Raw genomic sequence first — 17,198 nt, 5'->3', positions numbered from 1 at the left:
AAGAGGAGAGAAAGCACTTTGCAGGTTCTTTCGTCTTCGTTACTGTTGCTAAGTACAACAAGCGAAAAAAATGCCCAACCGGTATACAAGCATTTATCCAAGGCTAAATGCTTGTATACAGTTCATGTGGTAAAAGCAGGGTCCCAAAAAAACCAGTTCATAGGTTTGCACATTGAGTTTCATGAGATTTTTAACGAGAGAAGCGGTTTTCAATTTTTGTTGTTCTTTATTAAAAGGGGTAACAGGTGAGTAGAAAGAAATTGGAGAAAAAGGTGTTTGAAACGTTCATAATATTTTAATACATATTAATAAATATAATTAACTGCTTTTTTTATGGAGCTTCACGTAGTATGGGCTGAATATAAGAATTAAATCTTTTGAGACGTGTGGAGGCATGAAAAGACAGATCGGGTTAGAAATGAGGACAGTGGGAAAAATTCGAAGTATGATAAAAGCCATCAGGAAAACAAAACTGGATTGAACCTTTACTGAGGAAAGATAATTTAAGAGATGTAATTGAAAGTATAATGATGGGCAAGTGAACAACAGGAAGAAGAATTAGTATGTTGGATGATTTAATAGAGACTGGTGGATATTATTTGTTGAAGGAGCGGACAGAAGCAAGGCGTGATAGATATGTGATTACGTTTTGGCTGTTATCGACCTGCAATATGGTAGAAAACTTATATAGTGATGATTCGAAGATTCACAACTGTCACAGTGGTTTTTAGTTTTACTAGTGGCATATGATGAAAGAACGCAAGATTATAAAGCATCATCCAAAAAAACTTCACCCATCCATACCGTCTAAGGATTGCCTGGTTCTTCGTTGAATTTATTCAACCCATCCACTTCCACAACAACAGATGGAAGCCTGTTCCAAAAATCAACCACTCTCTGGCTGAAGGCAAACTTCTGCACATCTATCCTGCAATCATCCTTCTTCAACTTAAATTTATGCCTCCTGATGTGTGTAGTCTCAGCAAGTGGAAGAGTACCATTAATATTCAGCTTACTCAATCCATTCAAGGCTTTAAACACACCTCAATCTGATCTCCCCTCAGGTGCCTGGTCTGGAGACGCTGCAATTTGCGGAAATGAAGCCTTTATAGGTAAGCGCACCCTTCGCCAATCTGGTTGCCCTTCTCTGCACCTGTTCCAGCAGGTGTACATCATTCCTAAAGTGGGCCTCCAGACCTGTATGCAGTACTCAAGAGTTGGCCTAACCATGGTCATGCACAAGGGGATAATCACCTCTTTATCCTTGATATTAAACTTTTTGTATATCATTGACGAAACCCCATGAGCTCCTGGCAGCCTCTGTGCACTGCTCAGAATTTCATATCTGATTGCACAATTACCCGGTCTTTTTCGTTTTCTACTACCCTGAGTGTAGTCAGCGGCGCGTTATGACTTAATAGGGCCCCCGGCAAATTTTAATTTGGGGGCCCCATGTATAGTGTTGAATTTTTCTTTGAGGGGAAATCTCCCACGCCTCCGGTATACTCTTACTTATGCAAAAAGCTAAATAATAATAATTGTAGATATAATTTTATTAAAAATAAAACAAAATTACATGTATGACATTTATAAAGAACTTTTATACTGTATATAGATTAAGTATAATCCACAAGAAAGTCATAAACGAACTCAATTAGTATTTAAGTACTTTTATTGCATTAAATAATAAACTAGATTAATTAAACGAGAATTAGAATAATATATATTTAATATAACGAAACAAACTTTCTATAAATTAAAAATAAAAACAATTCTTAACGCAACATAAATTACCTAATAAAAGTCGTAATTAGAATGAAAATTTAAAGAACATTATTATATGTTCACTTTCCGTGCTTTTTGAGCTGGAAAATTATCAATCAGCTCATTATAATCAACTCCACTAGTAATGTCATTTTCAATGCATAATATAGACAAATTGCATAATTTTTCTTGGCTTAAAGAATTTCTAATGTAATTTAATTCTTTTAAGTACTTTGAAAGAACGCTCTGCCGATGCGTTAGAAACAGGTGTGGTTAAATATATTCTTAAAATTATGTCCACATTAGGAAACGTAGAAACTCGCCCTTCTTGAATCGCTTTATACATTAATAAAGGAGAATTTAAATTAATTTTTTGCAAAATGTACAAAGTGGGTGTTTTTCCTTAAAAATACTAACGTCGATGTTGTTTGAATACGTATTTATTAAATTAAAAATACATTCATTCACTTAAGTGGTACTACACTTAAGGTGGTAGAAAATGAAAAAGATTTGGGAGTAATTGTCCAGTCAGATATGAAGTTTTCTGAGCAGTGCAGACAGGCTGCTAGGGCGGGTCATGGGGTTTTGTCAATGATATATAGGAATTTTGCTAGCAGGGAAAAGGAGGTGATTGTCCCTCTGTATAAGGCAATGGTCAGGCCACGCCTTGAGTACTGCGTACAGGTCTGGAGGCCTCATTTTAGGAAGGATGTAGATTTGCTTGAGCGTGTACAGAGAAGAGCAACACGATTGGTGAGGGGAATGAAGGGATTCTCTTACCAAGAGAGGCTTAAGTTCTGCAAATTGCAGTGGCTGGAGACTAGGCACCTGCGCGGTGATCTGATTGAGGTCTATAAGGCCTTGAATGGGTTGAGCACGCTGAATTCTGATGGGATCCTTCCACTTGTTCAGATTACCAATCTACGGGGACATAAGTTCAAATTAAGAAAGGACAGATGTAGAATAGATGTGCGGAAATTTGCCTTTAGCCAGCGGGTGGTTAATTGCTGGAACAAACTTCCATCTGTCGTTGTGGAAGTTGATAGGTTAAATAAATTTAAGGAGGAACTGGACAGGCATTTGGAGGGAATGGTGTGTTTTTTTTTTTTTTTTTTTTTTTTCTTTTTGGCTGATGCTGCATAAGCTCCTACACTTGCTTTCTTGCATCATGTGCCACCACTACTACTACTACTCATTTGGCGAAATTTCTTTTAAGTTTATTTATTAATATGGCAAAATATTTTGATAAGATTCAACACGTCTGTGAATGTCTGATACCAACTGATCGCGAATAACATTCAAACAGTTCACTATAAATCGTTGTTTGCCTGCCAATTGCACATCCTCATCTCCATCCCTTTTCTCATCAAAATGTAATTTTCTTTTGAGTTTTCTCCCTTTGTCTGACTCATAATTTGTATTGTTTGTTAATGCAAAACATTCTGTGCTATAGTATCAAAAAATTCGTTGTTGTTTCGAATGTCTTCTGATATGTACAAAGATTTTAAAAGATATACGGCATTATGTAAATCAGAATTTTTATTTCGAAGACTAGTTGCATTCAATCTTTGTAGAATTGCATTCCATATGAAAAGTAAAAGCGTTGTTTCAATATCTTCAAAGTTTTCACATAGCTTTTTTGCTTCTAATTTTGTTGCAGGTTTTTCATTACAATCTTAAAAAATTTTAAATAAAAGATTCTTTTACGGCCAAAAAATTCATCTTAACAGCTAAAATTGCATCTGCTCTTGAGGACCATCTTGTAGAACAAATTTCTTTTACTGTTACATTTCCTTTGTAGTCGCTTTCATTAAAATATCCCATCTCTTTGTAGAAGAAGAGAAAAATACAAATAAAATCTGAATAAAATCGAAGAAATGGAGTGCTTTTGGACAAGCTTCTGCAGCAGAATTTCCCACAAAATTTAGGCTATGAGCCGCACAAGGGACATAAAATGCAGTTTTACTATGGCTCTTAATCTTCGTTTGTAATCCGTTGTATATCCTGGACAATGTTGGCTGCATTGTCGTAAGATTATCCTCGACAGTTTTGGATATCTAAACCATATTCCGTTAATTTTGAAGTTATAATATTTTCTAAGTAGCTGGCATCGTGCTTTTCAATATGTAGGAAAGACAAACGTTCCTGAATTTCATTTTTTTATCTAAATATGGATCGTATAATAAATGATAATTGATCTGTGTGACTTATGTCGGGAGTAGTCAACAATAAGTGAAAAGTATTTAGCCCGTTTGATTTAATTAATAATTGTATTTCTTATGTTAGCGGCCATTAAATGTATGAATTCGTCACACGTAGTATTAGAAAGATAATTCACCTGTCCTTTACCACATTTACCATAAGTTTTTAAGTGGGTTCTCAAAAACATCAAAATTAGCTAAGTATTCTAAGCAATAAATAAAATTTCCTACTATCATGCCCTCGAAATCCCAACCCTAATGAAGCTAACAGTTTCAGAGTCGCAACAACTCTTTTTAGAACCTCACGCCAATAATTTTTGTTTTTCATAAGCTTTTATCAACTCTAAATCAATTCTTCCTACACTTTTCAAGCGCTTTATCTATTTTCTTTATATTCTCTGGACTCATCGTGCCTTTTTAAAATATCAACAACGTTTCCGATCATTACATGCAGTAACTAATACTTTTTTTTGATTTAACTGAAAACAATTTGCAAATAAAACAGTACACAGATTTTGTAGTTTCCGAAAATATTAACCACTCTTTTTTTTCTGTGGTACCATTAGCTCTACTTAAATAGAAATGTGATTCGTTTAATTTTCTCGTAATGATTTTTCCATCACAATTAAAATTTCGATTTGAATTTTTAATGTTTCCAAAATTTTGCGATTTTTCCCGAAGGCAAAACTCAATAAAATCATTTGTGATGGGGTTTGGCCATAAAGCAACATCTTTAGTGTATGTTTGATATTATTTGTATGTATTGCGTTCGTATTTTTATCATTATTATCGTTGATATTGTTTGTATTAATATTTTGATCTTATTATCATTGATATTTGTATTAATATTTTTATCGTTAATATTGTACACAGTTGCGTTGTTGGTATTGTTTTCAATTTGATCAATAATAACGCCGGCTGATCTGTAAAGTTGGAAGGTTCATTTATATCCTATTTTCTTGCCATACGCCTGCGTCACACCTGCAATCTAGGTATTGCATCCCCAGATATGGGGATGCAATACCTAGATTGCATTTTAATTTCCGATTTTTTTTAATTTAATTTCCGATTTTTTAATTTCATTTCCGATTTTTAATTTTTTAATTAAAAATCGGAAATGAATTTAATTTCCGATTTTTTAATTTAATTTAATTTCCGATTTTTTTACTACAAAAATGAGTTTATAGAATATTGATTTGAGGACTTTGGGGCCCCACTGTTGATGGGAGCCCCAGGCAATTGCCCTTTTTGCCCATAGGATAACGCGCCGCTGAGTGTAGTACCACACAGTTGGTATGTCAATCTGGGATTACTGCAACCCATATGCAGTATCTTGCATTTATCAATGTTAAACTTCATTCCCATTTCTCAGCCCATCATCTTAATTTGTTCGGATCTTGTTGCAGCAGCTTATCTTGATTACTGGCATTAACCACCCTGTAAACCTTTGTATCATCTGCAAACTCACATTAAGCTTGATATACATTCATCAGTATCATCAATAAATATTGAAAACAACAATGGGCCCCGCACTGAATCGTTGGAGACTCCACTAAATAACATTAGTGCACGAAGAGTAGTGTCCATTGATAACCACTGTCTTCTCACACTCAATCATCCCTTTTATCTTTCGCTTAATTCCACATTTTAATGCATATTCTGGGAATTCTAGGATCCCAGATGTTCTGCAAATATTCCATTAATTTTATATAACTGATATTTGATTTCATTTATACGCATATACTGTGATTTTTTTTAAATTGTTAATGATTACTGCTTTTAAAGATTTTAGGGCGTCCAGGAAGATTTAGATTTTTTTTTTTGACTGTTGTTACCTAAGCTCATACGCTTGCTTTCTTGCATCACATGCCACTATTACTGCAAACAACATTTTAAAATAAACACCAAATATTTGCTGTTATTGTTTTTAATATAATCAAAACAGAAAGCACAGCAGAAAGCACAGCAAATGCGGAAATTTGTTTCAGGATCTGCTATAACGTTTGCTCTAATACATTATTTCCTGTTGATAACGTTCTAAGTCTTCCCCTGATGTTATTAATCTAATGGTATCCGTGTGCGCGCGCGTATGAGTGAGTGAGAAGCACGGGCTTTGCACCTTAGGGGATAGGATGCCTCACGGGGATAGTATAAATCCACTACAAGGACTTATACCTTTTTAAAAAGTCATTATATAAAATTATAATCAACTGAGTGTGTGGAGTTCATATATATTTGTTCTTTCCTTGGGGGAATTTGTAGACGAAAGTTGAAATGAAGTAAAGAAGGCTATTTGTTTATAATTTAATAAAACCCAGAACACATTCCAATTGTTTGATGTCATGCATCCTGAAAAGGGAATTCATTAGGCTGAAACGCGAATCTTAAAACTAATCCAGTGATGTTTTCATTATGAATTTAAAACTCGAAAAGAAGTCAGAATATTCAATGTAGCGTAATATTTAAATATTGTGAGTTAAAATATTAACATCATAAATTATGAAATTTTCATATTTATTCACTCATTTTATTAAAATATTTCGTACGTTATTGGAATCATATGATTAATTATTCATATTTTATTATTTACATAAATCATTTAACGCCATTAATGTTCAGGCAAAGCTAAGACTAGTAGCCATTTTCAAGATTCTTTGATGCACTTATGAAGTTAGTAAGGTTAATGTACATACTATCTAGATTAAAATGAAATAATGAGAATTGGCAGATGTTTCTGCCACTTTATCTGTACTTGATCCACTTGACTTCTGAGTGTGATTGTTGGCTTTCAATGGTTCCCATTTAGCTACAACTGTACATTTCGGCGATTGAGTTCAATATTTTTCAGCTTTTTTGTTTCTCGTAAACCTCGCTGGTGATCAGTTTTTAGGAGATTATTTCCCTAATTCACGTTAACACCTCGTTAATCTGTTAATTCGCTGCAGTAGAGTGGAATGATCAGCCATTGTATCTCGTCCAAGTTGAGTTGATGACCAGATTGTCGGTGGCATTAGCTTCTTTGATGCGAACCCCCAAGGGTTTGATGTTAATGGTATTCCGAATGTTTTTGAGATATCAAAAGGGTATGAAAGCTTGATATTTTGCCATTTGTGTCCTGAATTCTAGTGCTACGAATATTTTGACTGTTGTTTGGCAGATACAGGGATTGCATTATTATTGAACCGTATATTTAAAGAGAGGAATGAAACACTCAGATGTCTGTTTATTTCCAGTTGGAAATTATGTACAGATGGAAGTCTGGCGTTTAGGAACATATCGTACCACTTAATTGGTGATTGATTTTGTTTCTCTTTCACCGTTACATTGATCAGAATGGCCAAAGGTTTGGCATATTGGTCCATATATGTATATCAAAAGTTCACCTTTCACTTAGACTGTACTGTAAAAAATTACTATTGTTCCACTGATGTAAAACATTGCTTTAATGTCTTTTATAGTTTCATTCAGGTTCAAGTTATAAGCTGTTGTTATGTCAAAGTACAGGAAATCACATTGTGCCATAAGTGGAAGGCTTTCTGATTTCCAATTATCGTGTCAGCTAGAATAGTCACAGTTGATCTTCCTTTTGCGGAAAGGTGTCTTGCGAATGAACTTGATACTCTATTTTGAAAGTAGGGTAAAATTGCCATTTCTATAATTCTTTAAACTGTATAGACAATTTATAGTGGTAGATACTTGGTATTTGTTGTACTGTTGCAAGACTGATTTTTGTATCTAATTTTGTAGAATCTCCGTATTTTCGAGAGACGTTATACAACTTAGGATTATGTACACTAATAACATGAGCATATACATATGTGTTTGTTTCTCATGTTTGGAATGGCTCCAGGGGTTTTACTCACATCCCCACTGGCTCTCTGTGATAAGCAGCGCTATCAAGCCGGTTGTCTTTGTAGGTGTGTACTAGTAGTTTTGGGTTATGTTGTCTGATTGCACACTTACCGACCTGAAAGCAAGAGGCGAGCGATCTATTTTGCAGATCTCAATGTGCCACGAGGTGCAGGAGGATAGCCCTTGAGAAAATATAGGAAATAGAGGGGAAAGTTTAGCGACAGATAAGGAAGATACGTAAGAAGGGAAAAGGGCAAGGGATTAAAGGAAATAGTGGTTAGATGTTCATTTCCACTAGATCCTTGATTATATAAACTCTTTTATCATGAAAGTTAGTATTCCATTAGGCCCCGTAGTATTATTTATTATTATTTATAACGAATTTGCTTTGTTCACCACCCCTCGGCATACATTCCTATGATTAGTTTAAATATCGCCCCACTTTGGACATTTCTGTCTTGTTAGAAGTAATGCACAAAAGTTATTCTAAAAATTTTTTCCATTACTCCATACTTTATGGTCCATTTCTCACAACATAACCTCTCTTTGCTACTAGAACACATACGATGTGCAGAAAACGGTAAAGGTCATTTTTCATATTTGCAAATGTTCTACATTTTGTAGAGAACTTGCAAATATGAAAGCATTTCGAAGTCACGAAGCGCTCTCCCGCGTGAACAACGTGATGTTTCCTAAATTCACCTGCCTGCAGCCAGATCGGGTTTGAAAATCGTGAATAAACCGTTATTTATATCAAACAGGGTGGGATTAGAATTAGGGCTTGCGTTCATTCTGTTGCAGGTTTTAGCATTTGAAGTTGCAGGATAAGCAGGCGCGACATCTTCCTTGCATTACTGTTAAATTAAATATTTGCAAACTGGCAAATGGTTGGATATAGTTTTTGCAACAGTTGGTTACTTTGCAGAAGACCACATTTGGAAATCTGTGTTCACGTATGGAGACTTCATCTAAAAAAAGATATTGACCTTCTTCAAAGGGTCCGAAGATTGGCATCTCGTACGGTGAAGTCAGCAAAAGAGCGACCATACGAGAAAAGACTCCAGTTATGTGGGCTACAGAGCTTGGCAACCAGGTACCTCAGAGGCGACCTGAATGATGTTTACCAATATTCTGAGAGGGATTAGTAAAATGAATGAAGGTGGAATTTTTTTCTGAAATAAAGAATTCCAGAATGAGGAGCCGTAAGTTCAAATTACAGCGGAAGAAGGTTAGACTAGATTGTAGGAGGACATTTTCTTTTAGCCACCGAATCGATGATTGCTGGAACAAGTTGCCTTCGCAGGTAGTTGAGGCTGAAAGTTTGAATGAATTCAAAGGTCAACTGGATAGTTAACTATGCGAGGAGGGAAGCACATAATTTGTATTTTCTTATCAACTTGTTTTTTGTGCAGTGTAGCAAAAGCCTGTGGCTTCCTTACACTATATGGCGAATACTACACGATCTACAAAGATAAATCGTATATCACTCAAATTCTCAGCTAGGAATCCAGTTTGTGTTGTTAATCGGAATTTAATTATTTTTTTAATATTAGTAAAATAATAAGAGGAGTTTACCTCAATATAGTGCGTAGAACACTTCCGTATAATACCCTCCAGAAATTAAAACGGAAAAAACGAAAAAATCGACAACTTACCGCTATATTAGAGTAAAATATAAATAATCAATTTAACACAATTCAAATCAATTTAAAACAATTAAAAATCAAATTAACGCAATTAGAAGAATCGAACGAAAATATTCAAAACGCTTTTCCTTCCTGAAGCTGCAACGCTTTTCGACCGTACGTCGTGATCACAGGAATGAATTACCGAATCGGGTTAAACCTGGTACTTAAATAGAGATTATTTGTCTTCGCGCATGCGCGTAAAGGTCCACGCATCGGAGATCAAATATGGCCGCCGAACATTAACAGAATTCTGGTGTAATTTAATTTCAACGGTTTCTGCAATTAATAGTCGCGTATAATTACGTTGAACGTTAAGTATTTTGGCTTCGTTAAATAAAAAAGTATGTTTTTCGTTAATGGCATGAAAGGCTAATTCTGACGCTGCTGAACGAGAAGCACGAACTGAGGCTTCATGTTGATTTACACGAATATTAAGAGAACATCGGGTCGAACCCTGATAAGACGAGTCGCAATCACCGCAAGAAATGTTGTATACCAGATCATTAATTTGTGTGCGAACGTTGAAAGAACCGAGCGATTGTTCAGTATAGTGTGTAACTTCCGTATTGGCCTAGCTACAATTTTAAATTCGGTATCTTTAAAGAATCTGTTAAGCTGTTTGTGCCACTGTTCAACATATGGGACAGAAATAAAGAAATAAAGTATTTTTTGATATTACTGATATTGATATTGATTTTTGATATTGTTGATTGGTGTAGTATTTTGTGTCCTATCCTGAGTTTGTACCCTAATTCGGTTTATTGTGGTAATGGAATAACCCCTGTTTAAGAATCTGCTAGTTAATATTTGTATTTCTGAGTCCAAAGCAGATTCCGTCGTTGAATATTTATAGGCATTAAGAAATTGATTAAAGATAATCGATCTTTTGTAGGTGAACGGGTGATAGCTATTATAATGTAGAAGCATACCGGTGTTTGTAGGTTTTCGATAGATGCCAAATTGTATTTTATTCGAGTCTCGGGTAAGCGTGAAATTTAGAAAGTTTTTAATGACTTTGTATTCGTATCCTCCCTTTCCAATGAAAATTTGAGTCTAGAATGAATATTATTTAACGAATGTAAAATGTCTTGGATAGTACTACTATCGGTAATAACTAGAACATCGTCTAAATACCTCCCATAGTATGTGATACGGGGACCAAAAGGTGTCAAATGTATCTGCTCAATCGTTGAGAGATAGATCTCTGATATTAAGCCACTCAGGCTCAAACCCATTGGTAATCCAAAAATTTGTTTGTACACCTTGTCTCGAAAGGTGATATAGTTGGCCTCAACTAACAGTTTAATCAAGTGAAAAATTTCCTTAATAGGTAGCTGCGTATAATTAATCGGTGTCGAGTTTTTATTTAACATATCCCAAATAATATCTAATGTATATTCAACGTTTACATTCGTATATAACGAGGTAACATCTAGTGAGAATAAATTGTCATTGTCGCCGAGTCTACAGTCTTTAAGATTATTAAATAATGTATCGTAGTTCTTAATCCCAAATTGTATTACCTGTCTAAAGGGTTTTATAATGTTATATACATGTGTGGCTAAGGATGAAAATGCCGAGTTCTTGTAGGAAACAATAGGTCGAATAGGAAACCCAGTCTTATGTAATTTTACCTGACCGAAAAGTGCAGGAATATTGTATGTTCTGGACTTCAATTCCTTTAACTTCTGGACTTCAATTCCTATAGTAATGTAGTCGTTTTTTCGATACGTGGTTAACGTTTTATTGTATTGATTGACCAAATTGGTAAACAGTGCCGGGTCTACTTCACGATAAGTGGAGGTATCTGACACAACTGAATCTAACTTATTAATATAATCATGTTTATCTAGTATTACCACTGTATCTCCTTTATCTGCCCTCTGTATAATAATGTCCTTATTGTCCCGAAGTTCTCGTAAAGCTGAACTGTCATGTCTATTCAATTTAGGAAGTCGCACTTCTCTTATTTTATTCACCACTTGGTTAACTTGTTGAATAAATACATCTTTTTGTGGAACATTTCGAAGTCCAAATTCAATATCAATTACGCATTGTTTTTCAGGTAGTTTTCGAGGTGGTAAATTATAATTTAGTCCTTTGGATAAAAGCGAAATCTGGTCCTGTGATAGTGTACACGAGTGTACCAATTCGGTTAATCAATACAATAAAACGTTAACCACGTGTCGAAAAAACGACCATTACTGTGGTTCAGTTAAAGGAATTGAAGTTCAGAACATACAATATTCCTGCACTTTTCGGTCAGGTAAAATTACACAAGACTGGGTTTCCTATTCGACCTATTGTTTCCTACAGGAACTCGGCATTTTCATCCTTAGTCACACATGTATATAACATTATAAAACCCTTTAGACAGGTAATACAATTTGGCATTAAGAACTACGATACATTTTTTAATAAGCTTAAAGACTGTAGATTAGGCGACAATGACAATTTATTCTCACTAGATGTTACCTCATTATATACGAATGTAAACGTTGAATACACATTAGATATTATTTGGGATATGTTAAATAAAACCTCGACACCGATTAATTATACGAAGCTACCTATTAAGGAAATTTTTCACTTAATTAAACTATTAGTTGAGGCTAACTACATCACCTTTCGAGACAAGGTGTACAAACAAATTTTTGGATTACCAATGGGTTTGAGCCTGAGTGGCTTAATGTCAGAGATCTATCTCTCAACAATTGAACAAATACATTTAACACCTTTTCGAACCCGTATCACATACTATGGGAGGTATTTAGATGATGTTCTAGTTATTACCGATAGTAATACTATCCAAGACATTTTACATTCGTTTAATAATATTCATTCTAGACTCAAATTTACATTGGAAAGGGAGGATACGAATACAAAGTCATTAAAAACTTTCTAAATTTCACGCTTACCCGAGACTCGAATAAAATACAATTTGGCATCTATCGAAAACCTACAAACACCGGTATGCTTCTACATTATAACAGCTATCACCCGTTCACCTACAAAAGATCGATTATCTTTAATCAATTTCTTAATGCCTATAAATATTCAACGACGGAATCTGCTTTGGACTCAGAAATACAAATATTAACTAGCAGATTCTTGAACAGGGGTTATCCCATTAACACAATAAATCGAATTAGGGTACAAGCTAAGGATAGGATACAAAATACTACACCAATCAACAATAGTAATATCAAAAAATACTTTATTTCTGTCCCATATGTTGAACAGTGGCACAAACAGCTTAACAGATTCTTTAAAGATACCGAATTTAAAATTGTAGCTAGGCCAATACGTAAGTTACACACTATATTGAACAATCGCTCGGTTCTTTCAGCGTTCGGAACACAAATTAATGATCTGGTATACAACATTTCTTGCGGTGATTGCGACTCGTCTTATCAGGGTTCGACCCGATGTTCTCTTAATATTCGTGTAAATTAACATGAAGCCTCAGTTTGTGCTTCTCGTTCAGCAGCGTCAGAATTAGCCTTTCATGCCGAAAAACATACTTTTTTATTTAACGAAGCCAAAATACTTTAAAGTTCAACGTAATTATTATACGCGACTATTAATTGCAGAAACCTTAGAAATTAAATTAACGAGAATTCTGTTAATGTTCGGCGGCCATATTTGATCTCCGATGCGTGGACCTTTACGCGCATGCGCGAAGACAAATAATCTCTTTAAGTATCAGGTTTAACCCGATTCGGTAATTTTCATTCCTGTGATCACGACGTACGGTCGAAAAGCGTTGTCAGCTTCAGGAAGGAAAATCGTTTTGAATATTTTCGTTAGATTCTTTTAATTGCGTTAATTTGATTTTTAATTGTTTTAAATTGATTTGTATTGTGTTAAATTGATTATTTAATTATTTATATTTTACTGTAATGTACCGGTAAGTTGTCGGTTTTTTCCGTTTTAATTTCTGGAGGGTATCGTACGGAAGTGTTCTACGCACTATATTGAGGTAAACTCCTCTTAATATTTTACTAATATTATTATCAACGTAGAACATATTGAGTAGTACAGTTCTGATTCATACTATCTAATTATTTTTTAATACAAAATTAAGTAATCTGATGCTTTTGAGTTTCAGTTATTTAACTGATGACTAACTGACATCTTAAATCAGGGTATTATGGGCACAAGAATAATAGTTAAACCAGTAGTGTAATGGATATAAGAATTGTATGCGTGCTTTTATTACTTTAGCTGCATGTGACCAAATCCAGAAGTTGGAATTTTTTTCCCTCTAACTATTCTTTGATTCTTTCGGGGAAAAAAAAAAAGAGGAATGAGGCAATATTAATGAGAGGGACAAATAGAAATATATGTCAGCGAGAAGGGAATTTACTGAGTAAATAAATTAACCTCTGAACTTTAAAACTGGAACGTTTGTTTTTTTTTTTTTTTGACGTTTACAATCCATGGCATTTTTGAACCACAAATATGACAGACACGTCATCACAAAATCAGAGTTATCTGAATAAAGTAAAATGACATACTTTGTGTATGTGTTGTGGAAATATACTGAATGTATAACGTGACTCCTAACTATTATAACATGCATTCTCAGATATTTTGGAATACAGTCAATTTTTTAAAAACAATTACACTATAACAAATTTTACAAACTGTTCTGTTTATGAGTTGTAGACTGAGCATTTTCTCTAATCTGCAGGAGGCAGATTAGAGAAAATGCTCAACGTCCACCTTAATCTTCAGTGAAGGACGTTGCATGTCTGAACAGTAATTATTACTCGCTGGAAAATCACAGTTGTCGTACGAAGTCTCAAATCCGTTGTTTGCATGCCCTGGACGTCATTGACCTCTGTAGCATAAACAATAATCGTTAAGGTTTGTGTCCAGAAATAAAAATCTAAGTGCGACTTAAATCAGGGAAAGAGGAGAACGTGATATTGGTCCACCCCATCCTACATTTCGTTGCTGAAACAGGCTGTTCAAGAATGCAAGACGAAAATGGGACTGAGTATCATCATGAATAAAACCATAAATGAATCCTAGTGTACAGATCCACACCTTGCAATAGCTCTTGAGGGATAAGTGATATTTGGAAGGCAATCATGGTAGTCATCCCTATTCCATTCATGATGGAAGAATGTAGGTGTTCCTAGAGGTCTGGTTCCTCCATTGCCTATCCACATAAAAAAAAAATTACGCTTTTGTCTGGAGCGAAAAGTTCCACGTGGAATTTCGTCTGCTAGTATATATTTATCATGAAAACTGATTATTTCATCTCTTTAGAAATCTTGTTTCCTCGATAAATAAAATGAAAGACGGAAATGTAGGATTGCCTCCATATTTTATAAGAAACCACTCACAAAAATTTGTTCTTGGAACGTAATCAGCTGGAACGTAATAAGTTCTTACACTCTTTGTAGATGGTAGGAATAGAGGAGGCGTGCGTGCATGCAGGATTCTCCACAGTGTCCTGTGTGAAAACACCCCTCGCTTGCGGCTCTTCTCCTTGTCTCTGGATTTGTACTTCCATAAACTCAGCCAAACATTTTATGTATATTGGCCATTGCAGTATCTATGTATCAGCCATTTCACCAATATGACACTTCAAATGGGAAAAACATACTGACGTGGGTTAGCTACACCAAGACAGACTACTGCTTTAGTCCGTTGGCATTGCGCAGGTTACAAATAGACTGATGACAGTTACACATCAACTGTGTTGAAGTTCAAGGTTGAAACTTTGCATTTTCTTTAATCTGCAGGAAACCATTCTACATTCATATGGCCCTATTGCCTTGTATTGGGCAGTTGATTTACCCCTGGAGTTTGCCCGTGCATTTGTCCTTCGCTCTGTATATCACAGTGTTTGCACGCATTTATATACAACACGTATGAATTTAGCAAAAATATGAAGCGCTCAGTTGTCCCCAAAATATTGACACCAGAGAAAAACCAAGGACACAGTTGGATTTAGCAGACAAGACAGACGCAAAAACAGTTAAATATAATCACTTGTTTTGTTACGTATTGTTTATTATCAAATTAAATCATGGCGAGGCATTCTCCAAGGAAAATGTACAACGAAGGTATTGTACCTAAAGTTATTATTAATTCTTACTTTAAAATAATTGTTTTATTGATTAACAATAATTATTTATATTTTTTAATTTGGTAATAATTTGGTTTTAATTTAATTAGAAAATACATTGATTGAGAGTCGTGTTGTTTTTCGTATGTGCGCTTACGAATTGTTTATAACTCCTAAAATTAATCAGTATTGTTTTAAATTATATTATTCCTTTTGTTTAAAATAAAATTACGAATAGAAAATCATTCGTTCTCCTTTTTAGTGAGATGGAGTATAGTATTTATTGTTAAATCTGCAGAACTTCGGTTAGTGTGAAGAGTCAGCGATTATGTAGTTGCACATTAAAGTGCTGTTATGGAAAATGGTGTAGTTGCTTGGATTTTTGTTTCAGAAATATGAATAAATACAGTAGGTCCAGAGAGGTTAATACAATGTAGATCTCAGCAATGTGTATGCTTTACTTACCTTGCACAACTAACTGGACACTGGTCTCATCTGTTCCGAACTGATTAAGGGCCAAACAAGTGTACAACCCACTGTCATGTCTGGACGTTGAATGGATAGTCAACTCTGAAGATAGGCGTATTTTCTCGGATATTTCCCTAATAGAATACCTGCAAGAGTATCAATTTTCGCACGGTTTAAGTCATTGGAAAAGCATAAACTATCTTTAAACGAATAAATACGTAGTTAAGAAGAAATAATAATATCGTAAAGCTTATTTCGTACAGATTGTTTCATAAGGGAATTGTATAATGGCACCAAATATTCCAAGTGCATGTCATTGAGATTGCCAGACTTCGATTGCTATTTGTTAAAACCAGAGATGAATTTCTGCAGGGTCTACCAGGCTCGTGCCAAGAGACCCCCTGATTGTCTAGTGATCTTAAGATAGGTGTTCAGTTAAATGTTTTCAAAGATCATAATCAGAAATTGTTTATAAGAAATTATGGCTGTCTGGACTTCTTATTCTTCCCCGACCCCGGGGTTCCCCTGGATGAAATGGTTCAGATACTTTATGGATACCTTTTTGTATACCCATTAAGATAGAGAGTGCTGAGTTAACTACTCATGATATGGCAACTCTACCTGCAACAATAAACAACCGTAACTGAATTTCCTGCCGCAACAATCTGTTATAATTCACTGCTTGTAACAATGAACAATCAGTGGCGCTCTAACAGAATTGTCTGCTAGCTTGTTTCAGCATTTTAGTGTTTAATTTATGTACTGTCTCTTGCAACCAAGCTACTTCAAAATCCCTCCGAATTCAACTCAATGGGTGTAATTCCACCAAAATGTGAGTATATCTCATTCTTTTCCTCTCCTAGGCCTTCATATGCAATCAACCTTGCATATACAGTAAATTCTGTGATTATAAAGAAGCGCAATCATATCGGCGAATTCTCAATTATTTTTTAAAACAATTGTCATTTTGATGCAGCAACTCTTAGCCTTTAAAACCGTTGGTTTTTATGAAGAGTCCAGGTTTAAAGTCTACAGATATGCAGGCATTTTATACGAGGCTACTGTACTTCCAGTTTTTTGAGCTTGACTTTTCTGTTTAAAACCTCTACCTGAAAACATTCTGACAGAATCAAAGCAGTA

General features: G+C 34.9%; 1 protein-coding gene across 3 annotated transcripts in view; it reads right to left on the bottom strand.

Annotated features, from left to right (window-relative positions):
* The window catches only part of LOC150084401 (cell adhesion molecule Dscam1-like), a 305,476-nt gene that overhangs the window by 89,714 nt on the left and 198,564 nt on the right, over positions 1 to 17,198 (bottom strand). For all 3 annotated transcript variants that reach the window (XM_090376034.1, XM_090376036.1, XM_090376035.1), the window contains exon 14: positions 16,056 to 16,204. In XM_090376034.1, coding sequence (XP_090232160.1) covers positions 16,056 to 16,204 — 149 coding nt within the window. The remainder of the gene's footprint in view (positions 1 to 16,055; positions 16,205 to 17,198) is intronic.

Source organism: Mastigoproctus giganteus, chromosome 6 (assembly GCF_048544385.1).
Source record: "Mastigoproctus giganteus isolate SK-2022 chromosome 6, ASM4854438v1, whole genome shotgun sequence".
NCBI lineage: Eukaryota > Metazoa > Arthropoda > Arachnida > Uropygi > Thelyphonidae > Mastigoproctus > Mastigoproctus giganteus.
This window is presented reverse-complemented; position numbering and strand designations above follow the sequence as displayed.